The sequence below is a fragment of the Lates calcarifer genome, linkage group LG24, assembly GCF_001640805.2.
Source record: "Lates calcarifer isolate ASB-BC8 linkage group LG24, TLL_Latcal_v3, whole genome shotgun sequence".
In the NCBI taxonomy this organism is placed as follows: domain Eukaryota; kingdom Metazoa; phylum Chordata; class Actinopteri; family Centropomidae; genus Lates; species Lates calcarifer.
In genome coordinates, this window is record NC_066856.1 from 13,318,244 (window position 1) to 13,334,590 (window position 16,347).

The window sequence follows — 16,347 nt, forward strand, 5'->3', positions numbered from 1 at the left end:
TGCTGTGCGTGTGTGTTACAACAGGATCAAATAGTTGCCTGGAAGGAGCACTGAGAGAAGCCCCTTCACAATGTGTATGAAAGATCATTATACAGTGTATCTAGAGGACAAGATGTGCGGCTGGGGCCAGCAGTGGCCTATTGATAAGTATGCACGGTATGTCTGTGGAGGCCAGAGGGCCTGAGACAGGAACAAGCAGCTATTGTGATCCAATACCATGAATACCAGCACCCTCCAAATCAGAGGAGAGGAGAGGAGAGGAGAGGAGGACATAAAATAGACCTAATATCAGTGTACAACAGACACTCTTCTCCTAACATCTTGGCATTTAAACCCTATGATTCAACTCACTCTCATCAGGCAGGTCATTCTCCGTCTCATCCTGCTCCATCTGCCTACACCAGCCCTCCATGCGCTCCGTCTCAGCCTGCAGCAGCTTGAGGAACCAGCGGCCATCGCGTGGACACACAGATCGGCCGACGGCCTCTACCTCAGGTTCAGCCACATTGTCCATCCAGGGGTCCGGAGGGGGCAGAATAGACGGGTCGAACCCCACCTCCCCGTAGTCGTCTCCGGCGCAGGCGTGGTAGTGGTTCCCCGAGCCTTGGATGCTGACGGTAGAGGTGGCGGCATCGCGGGAGTGCTGGCGTGGCATTGTGGCACAGTGACGCGGTGGCAGCTCAGGGGCATCTGCGGGGTCATCGAGGTCGGCCTGCACAGCTGTGGTTACACTATTGGAGCGGGTCATCCTGCGGTAACTGGGAGAAGAGGCAGGAATACGGTTAGGTGGAGTACAAAAAGGTATTGTTCTTTTTTTCATCTGTTAGATTTGATTTTATGCAGTGATTGATTACACATACTCATCTTGTATAGTAATACCACATTAGTGCCTTCCTTTGAGCAGTAATTATGATAATATTGTTTACACACAGTTGTTGGAAGTGCTCCCAGTATGAAAAATTTAAATGATCACAGTGATCTCATCACTGATAGTGATGAATAGCTTTTGTAGTGTAGAACATCTTTTGTGTGTGTGTGCATGTGTGTCTGTGTGTGTTTTGTCACCTGGCTCATTCAGAAGCAACAGAGTGTGCAATCGCCTGTAACACCACAAACCTTGCTTTGGGCTTGATGCACATACATAAACAGTGCAAGCACACAAACACACACTCTTGCACACACACACACACACACACACCTGCAACAGCTGGATGTGCCATGTCGTATCTGGCTCTGCGATTTTGTGCCACTGTTGAGGCAGCCTTTGCCAAGTCCCTCCACACTATGCACCAGACACACACACACTCATGCACAAAGATTATATCAACACACACACACACACATTTGGCTATGTTCTATAGAGCAGTTCAGCACCTCAGTAATGAATGGGACACCAGAGGGATGCGGGTGTTGGGGGGGTAAAACTGGCCAGCTAGCTGTGCAGCAATTGGATAAACCTGCAGTTTAATCACTGCCAGATTACAACTGAAAGTGGTACAAGACTGCTGCTCACTGAGCCACTTAATAACTGATACACTGCAGTATACATAAGAGCTTGCACAAACATGGGACTCCAGAGATACAATGAGAACATGATAACAGCAGAATAATACACATTTGACTTCAACACAGAACATCCTTATGCAAACCTTTAAATTCTGGTATACAGAGCATGCCACGTCCTATAATTAGCTGTGTCTGAGTTTATATATTTGAGTTTAAGGTAACAACTTTTCCAAGCTAGAGAGGAGACTGAATTGCTAGCTTATTAGCTCTACTCCTATTCAAACATGCCAACAAGCCTCTCACACATGAACCTCAGCTTGACCCGCCCGCAGGAAGACACACACAAATGATCACAGCTCCATCACGTCTTGCTTCAGCCCATCTCCGGACACACACTCCCTCCTCGGAGCTTCCCATTTATCTCTACCTCCCTTTTTCTCATTCATCTTCCCTCTCCTGTGAACACGAAAAAGAGAGAGCCGAGAACAAGGGAGTGGCTTCGGGTAGATCAAACAGAGTGTGTGTATGCTTTATGTGTACGTACCAGTGGCGCGCGATTGTGTGAATGTGTGTGAAGAGCAGTTAAAGAGTAACTCCTCCAAGCAGGTGTTCACTTCTAATGACCTCAGCCTGCTTTCTATCAGCCCGCTAACAACTTCCTGCAGGGACAGAGACGGGCAAGGCCAAACACAGCCCAGACAGACATATCAATAGGCAGGAGGCAAAAGAACAAGGAAGAGCATTTAAAGAGAGAAGGAGTGAGGGAGAAAAGAAACTATGAAATATGAGAAAGGCAGGAGAGGAAAAAAAAGAAAGAAGTAAAAATGCAGAGTCCATGTTCCCATTACATTCATGTGGTGAACATGATGGAAAGTTGTAAAGAGGTGGAGTCGTGCATTCCATATGCTACAGATTTTTCAGAGGGCCTCTTTGCTTCCAGGTTTTTTTGTTGTCTAAGTCTTAATTTTCCCCATATCTGCAGAGAGCATGGTTCAAACCACAAAAACAAGGAAATACTGAAGTATCTATATACAAAACCAGCCTGATGTCTTACTTGAAGCTCCAAACAAGCTGAAAGAGGTACACAGCCACTTGTGCTATTATGCACCACAAATTGATATTTAAAAGGCTTCCTGTTTGTTTGTTTTATTCCAGTAATGACAAATCTTCAGCCAGCTGGGACAAAAACAAAAAGACAGGGAGGTCTGGCTGTCCTTTAAGTTGATTTTTCAAGATGGTTGTGCATATGGTTTAGTCACTACAGGACTATGAGCAATGTCCCACTTCCCCTGTGACTGCAAAGCCATCTGGTGACCACCAACCCCAGACCCTGAATTTGCAAGGCCCTAAAAAACAGAGCCTGTCAATGAATCCAACAAATTCCATCTCATTAAAGGATCACATTTTTACATTTTTTGTTATGTAAAAAGCTATAAATTAGTATAAATGAATTGACATAGTTCTGCACAGAGAGAGGTCTGTGTAAAGACGAGCATGTTGTTTGTTGTGTTCATCTCTTTTACAGCTCTCCTCCACTCCCTTTCAGTTAATTCTAGTTCAAACAGCAAGGTGAGGTTATGACCTGTGACTGCTGCATATAAACACACAGACTCTCGCACACACACACACACAAGTAAGGGAATTTGAGCACTGAAGCAGGGCCATAGGAGTTTGGCACTCTCACTGTCTGGAAATCTAATGTAGGGCCAGCATGCCCAGACCTCCTAGGCACACGCACACACGCATGCATGGACCAACACACACACACACACACACACATAGATGCATGCCAACAGGTAAACAATCAAACATGCACCAACAAAAATACCGTTCCACCTACTCCAAATATTAACCAGAGAAATGCCCCGGCTGCACTGCTGCATAACATCCCAGCCTCAGCAGACTAGAAGGTGTCTGGATGAGTTAATATTTGGCTTGGCAACTCAAGGAACTCAGAGCTTGGTCAGTCAGCTGAGACCTCCCCTTCCAGAAAGCCCCTCGCATTCCCTGACACTGAGTACGTGTGTGTTTTAAAGTGTTGGTCTCAGCCCTCTCTGTGACCTTTGATTAAAGGTGATGTCTCTTTGAATTCCTGAAGCATGCCTTGGCTACGTCGTGAAAAACCAGCACCGTGGCTAAATTTGTCAACTTCCCTCACCAAACAGAAGGTCATTGTTTTGACAGGGTGAACGAATAGCAGACAAAGGAGCCATAAATGCCTGCGTGTCCCAGCAGAGGCCTTGATAAGTCTGGTGCGATGTGAGCTAATGAAACAGCGTGCACACTAGTCTGCTTCTTTTCAAACTGGGGACATGTTGCAGAATGAGAGGCTATAGCTGACAGCACAGAAGTCTCACAGTACTCAGAACTAAACAAACCCAATAAAACTCCCTCCCCTTCTCTCTCTCTCTCTCTCTCTCTCTCTCTCTCTCCCTCCCACACATACACAAACACACACCACCTCAAAGTGAATCACAATGACTGGAGCAACAGATGGCTGTCAACTCACCCCCTCCACCTTCCCAGTTCCCTGCACCACATCCTCTGGCCCAGCTGTCACTAGGGGCCCCTGGCTGAGGGGGCTCTGACGCCAACCTCCCCTGAACTGGGGACAGCGGCTGCGGGAAGCCAGTGCAGGGGGGCGAAAGCTTGTACTGCACACTACAAACCTCCCTCTGTCTCCATAAGCCCTCTTCCTGTTCATGCTATCTCTGCCTCATCCCTTCCATCAGACTTATCCAGTTTCACTGTTACAGCCTCCCACTCTCTCTCTCTTTTCTCACTACTCACCATCGTTCATCCTCCACCTGAATTCCTATCGACTGGAATTTAGACTGCTCCTCTGTGGGCCCTCCTTCCTCTGGGTCCACCTAAGAGCAGGGGAGAAACTGTCAAAAAGAATGCCTGAGTTTCATTTTAGAACTTTCACAAAAACCATGGGAGCAATCCACAAACCTGGATTCCTATGGAGAGGCACTTGCGGAGCGCTTCCCTCTGCGCCTTGCTGTCTGCGGAGACATGCGCAACGGCGGAGGTGGTGGCGGTGGCAGTGATGGTGATGGTGCTGTTGGTGACATGCTGGCTGGCGGGGCCGTGCACCTGAGCGTTAGCTGCCTCTATGGCTGCCGTCAGGGCCTTCATGCTGTCGATGCTCTCTGTGGAGTTGGACAGGCCCGGCTGGGAGCTGATGCCCGACCGTGTCCCGGAGCCCCCATCCATGTAAGCATCCTGGGCAGACTCTGTGCTGCTTTGGGCTGTGATGGATATGAAGGGTTTGGATGGGGTGGTGCGTGGTGGGACTGGGGGAGGTGTCTTCTTGTAAGTGGTGATGCATGATGACACTACAGGGGGGAAAGAAGAAACAAATTATTACATAATACAAAATACACCCTAAAAGTCTGGTAAATAATTTTTCACATGAAGTTCAGTTCAATTATCATGAAGAGGATTACACAGCATGTGAAAACTGTTGTATGTGTCTTTTGTAGCTTTGAAGCAAGTATTCAAAACTGAGAATATAATGCTGATGATATCATAATAACGTCATGCTGCATAACATGCAGCATATATGCGGTCACCTAGTGACTCTGGTGATAGCTAACACCCTGACAGTTTACACAGAGGTCTTAGGTCTCTGAGTTGGAGTCAAAATGGACAGTAGATTAGGGCCAACTTTAACAAATCAGAGCCTCGTCTGGTAATAGGATTAGTATGTCAGCCATTTGACCCACTGATCTAGATGGTTAAGCCCTCTATGCACTTACTGTCACAGTGAGAACAATTTGATGGTGCCGAATATAGCTCTTGCTGTTGTCTGCACGCACAGTTGCATAGTTGCATAGTTGTTAGTTAAATGGTATTTACAATAAGGCACAGAAGTTAAATGATATTGTAGGAGGCGACTAGAAGGCTCAGTACAGTCTACAGGCTTTACATTGAATCCAAGCAAATAGATATTTAAAAAGCATTATAGGACTGCTCAGTAAGCCTCTCCCTCTCTCTCCCTCTCAGGTTACATCTACAGGTTCTGCGCAGACAATGGAGCCTCTCACATAAAACTGAGTCAGAAGTCTGTTAGTCTGTATAGAAACATGCCAACAGACAAAAACATAGCTTGTCCAAAGAAAGACAACATCAGCCACCTCCTAACTACATTATGCCTTGGAATCTCCTTCCTGGTCTGGCGCTATCATCAAAACTAGGTCGGCCTCTCTGTGCTGTGCAGCAGAACTAGGACAGCAGGTTTCCTGGATCCCTTTAATCCCTACAAAAGACAAACATCCTACCGTGGCGAGATCACTGCTCTGTGCACAGCAGACAACTGTTGCCAGCCACACCCAGCATGAGCAGCCATGTCTAAAACTATTAGAGCGGGATGTTGTTTGCTTTGTGCCTTGCCATCTCACTGACAGCTACAGAGAGGCCCTAACATACTGGAGGTGAACAGAGGGCTGACTTCATCCTCTTGGTTTGTTAGAGTCACCCGCCGCCCGCCACCCTCCCTCCCACCTCTCTCCTGCCTCGCCAGCAGTGATTGGATGATCCCAGTCAAGATTTCAGTCAGGTTTTGACAAGCTGGAAAGTCCTCAGATGGGATGAATGCTGCGCTGAGATGAGATCACAGTTGCTAATATGAGAGTCTTTGATGGTGGCAGAACAAACCACAAGAAAGATCTGACTTGCTGTGTTTCCTTCAACAGCTAAATGTCATGAATATTTCTTTTGATAGATACTGTATATGTAGGAATTACTGCCAAAGCCATCTCATGGGGAATTATCAGAGCATGCCGTGATATGCATCACTGTCTCGACTTTTCACAGATGTCTAGTGAATATGAGCGACATCCAGGGCTAATCTTCAGAAAGGTCACCAAGTACAGACCCACAAGAGAACAAAACACACAATGAACACACACATGCACTCACACAGAGGGAGAGGGTGAGGTCCTGCCCCTATCAGCCGTGGAGGTTCAAAGGATTGAATGTCAGCCCCTTTCAGAGCTTCTCTCCCCTGAAGTCATCTAAAAGTCACACTTGTGTGTATGTGTGTGTGTGTGTGTGTGTGTGTGTGTGCGTGTGTGCTTGTTGAATGTATATGCGTGTGGATATGTACTCCTTTTCATTCGCTCAATAAAGCACTGTATGAAACAGGAGACGACGCGCCATGTCCCACCTAGCTGTCACTGTGAGAGCCAGGCACGCTGGAGAATGACAAGGGTTTCGAGTGCCGAGACAGGTTAAGTAAACGCACTCAGGAGTCGGAACATGCCCTTGCACACACATATGCATGCGTGCACGAGCCTGCGGAGGCACAAAAATAACGCTGACACAACCCAGCTTAACGTTTCAACCTCTCCACATCAAGGGAGACCACAGACTTCCTGCCACTGATATACTCTCCATCCATCAGGAGCTGTTGTCAACAATGACCTGACCCATGCCAGTGACTCCAAGCGTATGTAAACACGTCATCAGACATTTAGTGAAACAAATGGATTTAAGTTGCTATGTTAGAAAAACTTGACATTTCTAAAAAATAAAACTGATTCTTCTAATTCTTGTCTGACAACAGCGAGGGAAGAGCATCTGACCAAAACAACTGTCCTGAAATGACAGAGGCCAAGTTTCCAGTTTCCACAGAGATGATAAGAAAATAGTTTGATCCTCTTGTAGCCATGAAAGCGTTAGAGAACGTCACTGTCCTGGACCTCCCACACACAGACAGTCAAGGACAGAGTGAAGTAGGAATGAGACGCAGGATTCCATCAGACCCTTAAGAAGGAATGTGGAAAACTCTCTTCACCAGCCACAGATAAACACTGAGGAGCACGCAAAACGTTTCTGTCACTTAATGCAGCAGGTTAATGCAGCTTTGATCACAGAATAAGAAGAACATCATTCATATTCTCTTGTGTGCATAAAAAACTAGGATGAACTTCCTCACTTAATAGGAATGGGGTTGTGGAATTTCATCTCCCTTCCCTCACAGAGGTAGGTGCAGCCTGCTGCGATTATTGTCGTCCCAAAAAAGAGGAGAGTTTGTGAATGACAAAACTCTAGTAGCTCTCTGCCAAATCCTTCTTTTGACAAATGCTTCAAAAGTCCCATGCCGACAAGTTGGTGTGAATAGCAGTTCTTCTTGGCACAGCACTCCCCCCACCCCTAGGCTTGATAATATCAAAGAAAGCCCTCTTCCCTCCCCTGAGACAAAGCAAAGTCTCCATTCATTTCTCCAGCCTTCAGAACAAAAACAGACTTGCGTATTTTTTGGCTCTGCTGATCACGGTGTCCCATTTGTGTGTCTGCATAGGTGTATGCTGTTTCCTTTATTTAATCATTGTGTTCATGTTACTGGACAGATTGAAGACAGGCGGCTGCCTTGTAATCTCCAATCTGTGTATCTGTGTGATAGCCCACTTCAAAGAGCAGACAGTTTGGTTTAAGAGGCTAGCTAACAGGAACGGGCTCCCCCGCGCGGGGGCCAAGGGCAAATCCACCAACATCCAAACAAATACAAAGGCCAGGAAAGGGGGCGGTCCGTATGGGAGAACATTGACAGCTGAGCCCAGCTGCACTGTGTTTGGGATGAGGGTCTGCCAGAGGGGAGAGGGCAGAGAATAGTGAACAGAGAAGAAGAGCTGAACAAGACTGAGGAGGAGGAGGAGGGACGAGGGTAAATCAGAGTTACTGCCTGGCTCCGTCTGCTCGCTCTCTGTCCATTTGTCCGTCTCTCTCCCTCTCTCTCTGTCATACGCACGTACACACACACACGCACAGAGGACCAGCTGGAGTCCTTTGTGATTGCATCACCATGGCGACATAGCAACATGAAGTTTGCTGGGAGGCTTGGCGTTTTACCAGCAGCAGGCTGGGGGGAGCTTCTGTTGGCCATTTGTTTACCTTGACAGGGTACACTGCAGCTGCACTGACACTCACCTAAACACCAGCCAACAAGAAAACACAGCAGGAATAATGGGTCGCAGCTAGCATGACTTGGAAATAAAATAAGGCTATCTGCATAGAAAGAACAAGTAAATGTCACTGTGTTGCAAATAAATATCTAATAATGTTTCTAGCCCTGAGGTGTCGGCTTTGAGCGGGTGAATGCTGAACTCTACCAACCAGTTTGTCTTGGATTGTTGTCAAAAGGCTTGTCACTGGGTGTCTGGGTCAGGGTCATGAGATGACAATTACCTGAAAGTTTCACACCGTGTGACGTTACACTACTCTTGTAAACAACAATGCAGCAATACAAGACACATCCTAAATGACTCAACATGGCCTCCAGCAGGCTACTTTAAGTTACTGTAAAGAAAAGGAAAAATACAAACAGCCTTGAGTTTCAAAATGTTTGGATGTGCTAACATAACCTGAGATAGCAGGTTTGTTGCTCATCACTTATCACTGTTAATCAGCTAATGTTGAGACACAACACACCCTGCATACACCACATACAATAAGTGCTTTAAGAGGCTTCTGACAGCCCTCTGAGTCACCTGAAAGTCTCACACAGACCCTCATGTCAGTCTGCAACTCTCAACCACCAGAGGCCAGAGGTCATCAGAGAGGGTTTCTGCTCTCCAGATGCCTGAACTCTCTCAGACACAATAGCTCACTGTGTGCGCCTGTGTGTGTACGTGCGAACAAGAGGGGAAGGTGGCAGTCTGTGAGTGCCTTTTAAAGAAGTATATTTAGCATGTGTGAGTGCTTTTTGGCGAGGGAGTTTTCAGTGCAAATAGCACCAGAATTGTAAACATCCTGCACTAACTGCTGCATTCAAATTGATTTCTTTACTTGAGTTAAACATAAGCATGCATATCAGCAAGAAACATTTGTTAAATATGCCTCCGGTGTCCTCAGGCCAACAGTGCTATCACCAAAACTGTGTGCTCAGTGTGCCCCTTTTTGACAGAAACCCGTGTCAACAGTGGGTAACTGCTCTGGCAGGCCTGCGTCTCCTGAATCACAAGATAAGCGTGTGTTTACAACTGTCAGCCACTGCTAAATCTGGCAGGCAGCTGCTCCCTGTTGGGCAATAGATTCACTTCACTTAACCCACTTTCCTGTGTTCCAAGTTCAAATAGAGAGCCTGGTTACCTGCATTCCTCTTTTATGGCCTGACGCTCTCCTCGTCCTGTCAATCAGTGACAGGCAGAGAGAGACATGCTGTGAGTTTAAAAACCAGAAGGGGCGGGGTAGTAAAAATCGAAAGTTAATTTTTAAGAGCGAACACATTAGCTTCTTCATTTAATATCCTCTTTGCCTTGGACATCTGGTGTTTTTAAGTTTGAAAAATAAATAACATTTAATCTAACAACAGTGTAACTGTCAACATCAACACTGTAAATTCCAGTTAGAGGACATTTCTTGCACTGTCAGATATAATCATCCAGGATTTGGTATAAATATGTAATCCCAAAGTTCCTCCCAGTACAGTACTGAAGCATGTGGGCTAATCTCCTGAAGACTCTTCTTACATGAAGGGGGTTTTCTCATTAGACCTGCCCTGTGACGGCTCCAGGCCGTTTCCATTGTTCTCCACTGCTCCTTGGCAAGGGCTTTACCCTTACTAGTCCACAACCACAAGAAGAGACACATCAGTCTTTTGTTTCTGTCCAAAAGACCTGCCTGCAGGGGGTTGAAAGAGAGAGCATAGTCACTCAACATATAAGGGGAGAGGATTGAGAGAGAGATAAAGAAAGAATAGAAAGAAAAGTGAGAAAAAGGGGACGGGACAGAGGATAAGTTTGCTGTGCTGTTTCCTTCAGTTCCTGTACATTCCATCTGCTTCGTGGGGCATAAACCTGAGTATTAGCCCTAACACTAAAGCTAACACACCCACACATCTCACGCATGCTTTCACTGCACTCATTTCCCACAGCATTGCTCACTGACTGGCTGAGACTATAAGAGCAGACTGGCTCGGTGTGCCGAGTGACACATCGCATGTGCCGGGAATGACAGCATGGGCAACTGCAAGAAGTCCGTGGCATACCTAAAAACAGAATCATGTAGCTGGGGGAGATCAGTTAGTCATTAAATGAAACTGGATTTGTGACTGAGCAGTGACAGGGTCTACATAAATCTCAGAATATTTAACTTGTTAAAATCAACCACACCGAAATAAAGACAGAGTGAGAGAAGAAGAGAGGACAGAGTCTCGATGGTGGCATTTTGTGTCGCTAAGTGGATAATACAGGCCACTTAGCCCAGTGTCTGGTAAACTAAAAATAACCACAACACAGCAATGCTGCCACCACACTGTTTCCAAGTGTTTAAACACGGCTCCCCGATAAAACATGACAGACTGTCCACAAGAGCTGAAAGTCTGTGGAGTTACAGCCGAATACAGGAAAACATAACCGCAAGCCTGGGGAGTAATGGACGCTGGGACAAAATAGCAAACACACGGCCAGTCAGACAAAAAGACAAGAGGCTGACACACATACACGCACAAGAATCAGCCTTAACTGAGAGGGCTGAAACACAATGCCGATGTCATGTCATTACATGAAGGATCACTGCTTTGCTGCAGCTGCTATTTACATATAAATGCAGCAGAATGTGGTCAAAAGTTCACTTCTTCTTTTCATGGTTTGCATGCAACAAGCACAAGGATTAACTCCAAAAGGCATAACTTTATTCATGAAATGACTGGCCACAAAAAGTAACAGGAAAGCTGGATGGCAGTTTTTACAAGCGTTTTGAGTTTACTCTTCCAGGAATGCCGTGAAACATCAGCATCGGGTGTTGTTTCACAGTCTTGTTTTTTTTCTCTCTCTCCTCACATTCCTTCCCCCTTTCCCCCTGTTTGACGTTCTTTGTCCTGACCACTTGCACATGGAGGGGAAAGGAGACACTGGCGGCTTAATCCACTGCCAGAGGCATGCTAAAGCCATCTGGGCCCAAAACCAAACGCCAGGCCTTCTGCATCTCCTATATGAGAGGAGGGACAGAGTGGGGGGAGGATGGATGGAGAGCCGGAAAGTTAAGGGAGAGAGAAAAAGAGGAAAATGAGAGAAAAAAGAGGGGGAGACAGAAAGGTAGGAGGTACAACAGGGGGCTAAAGGGGGATTTGGAACAAGAACCAGGCTACACTGACGCACACTGTCTTTTGTGGTTTCCAGTCCTGACCCTCTGACCCTATACATCCTGTTGAAGGAGAGGAGGGGGTGGCAGGGAAAGACGAGATGGCAGCTATAGGCACTGGCTGCATGTATGTGCATCTGTGTGTTTGTGTCTGTCCAAAGTAGTGGGCATGTATCAAATTAAAAATAACTATCAGAGAAGATGATACAGAGCTCTATCTGTCTCTCAGGTGTGATTTTTCACACCCCTCTTCCCTCTCTTCCTGTGTGTTTACATCCACTCCCTGCAGAATCTAGTGGGGGAAGAAACAATGGGCTCTCCAACATTCCCACTCTCCTGCCGAGAGCACTCGTCTGTCTCCTGCATTCCTTTCCCCATTCATCTCTTTCTCTCTCTCTCCCCTCCTGGACAGAGAAAAAACTTCAGCTACTCTTTACATGGGGGAGGGGTCTGAGTGTGCGTCTTAAAAACCTCTGAGTGGAATCAGCTCCCTTGAACACAACCTTCCCCTCCTCCCCTTTCCTCCCCGTTTTACTTGGTTAGTGAAGCAGCAAAGCTCAAAGAAAGGGAGGAGAAAAAGGAGATGCATTCTTTCTCTCCCTCTCGCTGTCTCTCAGTGTGTAACGGGGGTGAGTTGTGGCTTATTTTTAATGACTGGTTAAAAAAATGAAAAAAAAGAAGAGGGAGGGCTGGGTCTCTTCCCTGCCGGCCACTTGCACACAGGCTCAGTCACTCAGACACACACACACACACACACACACACACACACACACATTACTGTAGCTGAGTCTGGGACTTTCACAGAGAAGTCTTTAATTTGCACTGGGGCCTGGCCTCCCACACTGCACAGCCCAAACCACCCACTTACAGCCATGCACCATTCCTCAGAGTTACTCCAACGTACTCCCTCCCTTCCAGAACAGTGAAAGCAACATGAACTTTCAACCACACAATTTAGCTGTCAAGAAAAGTCTCAAAACTTTCAATATTCTGTAAAGAGAACAGAGCAAAACACATGTTTTTCTCAGCCCGAGAAAGAAAATAAAAATAAATAAAAACTCCATCTCCTCTAAGGAGATTTAACTCTATATCCCAACTCTTCCTGTGTTTTTCATTCCCTCAGGGCTTTGAGTTTGTGGGCCCTGCCCAGCTTTAGCATGCAGGAGCCATGAGGATCATCCACAGTCATCGCTGAGGAAATCCTTTCAGGGCTTTGCTTTTCCTTTGCTCTTTCTGATGCCAAAACACAGACAGGAAGGGCAGGGGAAAAAAAGGGAGGAGAGGGACAGCCTCTACCTGAGAGAGCAGCCCCTGTCCACCTGATCTGACATGCCAGATGGGCTCTTTACATCTTGACATTTTGGGAAAGTAATCCTCAAAGTCAACCACAGATTTCTTCATTTTAACAGGAAACCGTTGTATGTGTTGTCCCTGCAGAGCGGAGGGGGAGGACGGCAAGAGCGCGCTGCCGCAGCCATTCTTTGTGGTTTGCCGTAGCCCTGTCAGCTCCTCCCTGTGCCCCTCTCTCATTTTTCCCCTCTCGCTCCCCTTTTCTCAAACTGAGAGCAGGAGGAGAGGAATGAATGACAATTTCTTGCTTACGCTTCCTGTGTCAAAAGATTGGCTTAATGGCTATAATCAAAGCATTCCAGGCCATAACAAGCTGGGACCAATTAAGTCGTAAGTAAACAGAAACACCTAGCAGCCACTAACTAAAGCTTTAAGTCCTGCAGATTTATCCTATTGACTTTTATTCTGCTTTAGAGCATGTGCAGGCAGGAAATCACTGTCTATTCAGGTCATAGAAGTACACAATAATTACACATGATTGATACTATGATATAGCAATTTCTGCACAAATATTCAGCAAGTGCCTACAGGTGCAATTCATCTGCATAGGTTACTTATGATCACACTGAATCAGAGTTATGTGTCATGTTACGCATAATTTGGGCCACATTCAGCAATTACAGGTTGGATCAGATTACTCAAATTTGACTGGCAACATGCTTCAAAGCAACTGGGGCTATGATGACATCTAGTGAAAGATTTCATATTGCAAGTCTGGAATCTGCTCTTTTCCTCCCTCACATTTGGATCACAAGAAGCTGGTTTATTTTAAATTCAATTTTCAATTTGCCATCAGACAGAGCAGAGTTATGTTATTAAGTTCAGCAGAATCCCAGACACATCATCAAAATAAATTAAACTGAAACTGTAAAAGCTGGAGAAAAAGGCAATAAATCAACAGATGTAGAATTTTTGAACTGAATTCAATTCCTCTGGATCTGCTTATCTGATGACTAATGCTCTTAAGCTGACACTGAGCCGTATAAAAGAGATGCTGAGTGTTTTTCCCTTTGTGTCAATGAAAGAGCGACAGTGCAAGTTCCCACTGGCTTGCATTCTCAGACAGTCGTGACAGGATGAAGTAATTACTGAGTGGCTGACACACCAGCATGGCTAGGATTTATCTCCTCCAGGAAGAGAGATAGCCAAATCACAGTTTACCCACATCGAACTCCCAGTTCAGGCTTGATCCCGCAGCTGCAAACACTGAAGCCACACACAGACACTTTGACACCAGTACAGGCACATGCGAGCGCGCGCGCACACCCACATGCTCATAAGCTCCGTCGAGGTACGGCTGCCAACCACAACTGAGAACGGCGTCTTTCTCTTTCTTATTCCACATGAATACTGCGTGCGTGCGCTAGTGTGTTGCCACATGTCTCAACCCAGCCCTTGTTTCCTGTCAAACACACCTACTAGCACCATCAAAGCAAGTGGAATGACAGCATTATGCAGGTGTGTGTGTGTGAGAGAGAAAGAGCAAGGGAGAGAATATGAGACAGATGACACCAGAGTACTGTTTAATTTACATCCCCTCTTTGAATAATAATTCCACCTTAGAAGATGGCAGCTTTGATCCACTGACACACAGGTGTATCTCACATGCAGAGGCATACGTTGCTAAGGCAGGGCTTTATCTGTCCCTGTAATTAACGCCAGAGCAGGAAATAGAGATCACTGTGTGTGTGTGTGTGTGTGTTTGTGTGTGCGGGTGGGACTGAGGAACAGACATGGCAGGAGGGACTGATGGAGCTCAAAGAAGCATTCCTGCACAACGCTGTCAGAGAACATTGTTTCATCTCCATGTCCATATACATCAAGTAACGCATGAATGTCAGATCACTTGTTTCCTCTATCTCGGTCTATTTCAGTCTGTCATACACACAAACACACTGATACTGTTGCACAAAATGTGCCTAGATAATGGTTAACAGTAATCTCAGGATAGAACTTGTGGGTTACACAGGGATCAACTGCTGTGGTGAAACATCAGAGGGTATTCAGGATTTATTCTAAAGGTAGGGACCCAGCTCCCTCTAGTGTCGACAAACAAGAATTGAAAAACTGGATTCCTTAAAATGAAAATAAAGTGAAAATGGGCAAGTTATCTCCTCAAATGAGCTTTTTATGACAAAGTAAGCTACAGCACATCTATTTTCAGTAATAGTGTGGTGTAATAGTGTTACAGCCTAAATAATGCATAGAAATCCTTGTTTAAGCTGTTGTTTTCTATTGCTTTTCTTACTGTGAACCATGCAATAATCTGTTTAATAAGGTAAAACAGATTTATTAAATGTAGACGATGACTCAGAGAGCCATGGTTCTCTATTCATATACAAAACATTTACATTAGCCTATTACTTGGAGAAGGCCTTGGGTGAAAAGTGAAAAAAACCTTTATCAGGATAAACTTTAGACTCTCATGATCTTGTTCTTTCTAGTCTTATTGGGTACACAATATATTTAAGATTTTGCACATAAATATGTTATTTTAAAGTATCTAGCAGAATATATAACATTATGAATTATGTTTTTGGGGGGTTTTTGTATTTGTCTTGCCCTGAGATATATAGCAGTGTCTTGTCACTCCATGTGAGGTGGGCAATATAAAAAGCATCTGTACAAGACTGACATACATACAAGTGTATGTGTATTGTTTACATAAATACTTCAGTGATATTATTGTATGGTAAGAAAGAAAGTCTCTTTTCTGTATTCATAGCTTAAAGCATTACAGTTTTAATTAACAACCATATTTTCACCTGACCTCTTTATCTTTGTTCTTCTGTTCTGCTTATCATGTGGATTACTACAAATCTGGAATTAGCTTTGCCCGCAGCACAGAGGAATTAGGAGGCTGATGAAAGAGGGAAGCTGAAGAGTAGAAGTGAGTAAAGAGAAAAGTCAGGAGTGAGAGAAACACTAAATACGCAAGGAACTTTAGTGAAAGACATCAGATCTAAAGACACTTTGGTGCGTTTAGATTGAAAAGGTATAACTATCCAAACTGAACAAAATGTGTTGTTGTAGGGAAGGAACTGCGTATATTTTGAGAAGATTTTTACTTTTACTTGACTATATTTATTTGATTTTTATTTGTTTTCTTTAAAATCAGTTTCAGCCAACTAAAGGACAGAAGTTTTACTTCGGTTTTAAGAGTTATTGTTGCTGTTTAACCACTCCTCAGCTTTCACACTGTTTTGTTTTCAGTACCACTGAGCCAGGGAGACTGTGTTTATGAGTTTCCTGTCATCACATCTTTATCCAGAGTTACTGTAAATGTGGACACCTCATACCTTCACTAGAGGACTGGAGTAAGATTGTCTGCCTATCCCTTGGCAGGTGTTTCATCAGCTTATCTTTAACATGATAATTACTTCTTAAAAGACACCATGACAG

General features: G+C 45.2%; 2 protein-coding genes across 3 annotated transcripts in view; one reads left to right on the forward strand and one right to left on the reverse strand.

Moving 5' to 3' along the window:
* insig1 (insulin induced gene 1) overlaps positions 1–16,347 on the forward strand; it is a 255,924-nt gene that overhangs the window by 102,525 nt on the left and 137,052 nt on the right. The window lies entirely within an intron of this gene.
* dlgap1b (discs, large (Drosophila) homolog-associated protein 1b) overlaps positions 1–16,347 on the reverse strand; it is an 86,995-nt gene that overhangs the window by 5,158 nt on the left and 65,490 nt on the right. The window contains 3 exon segments of the mRNA XM_018695334.2: positions 352–758; positions 4,297–4,376; positions 4,462–4,847. Coding sequence (XP_018550850.2) covers positions 352–758; positions 4,297–4,376; positions 4,462–4,847 — 873 coding nt within the window.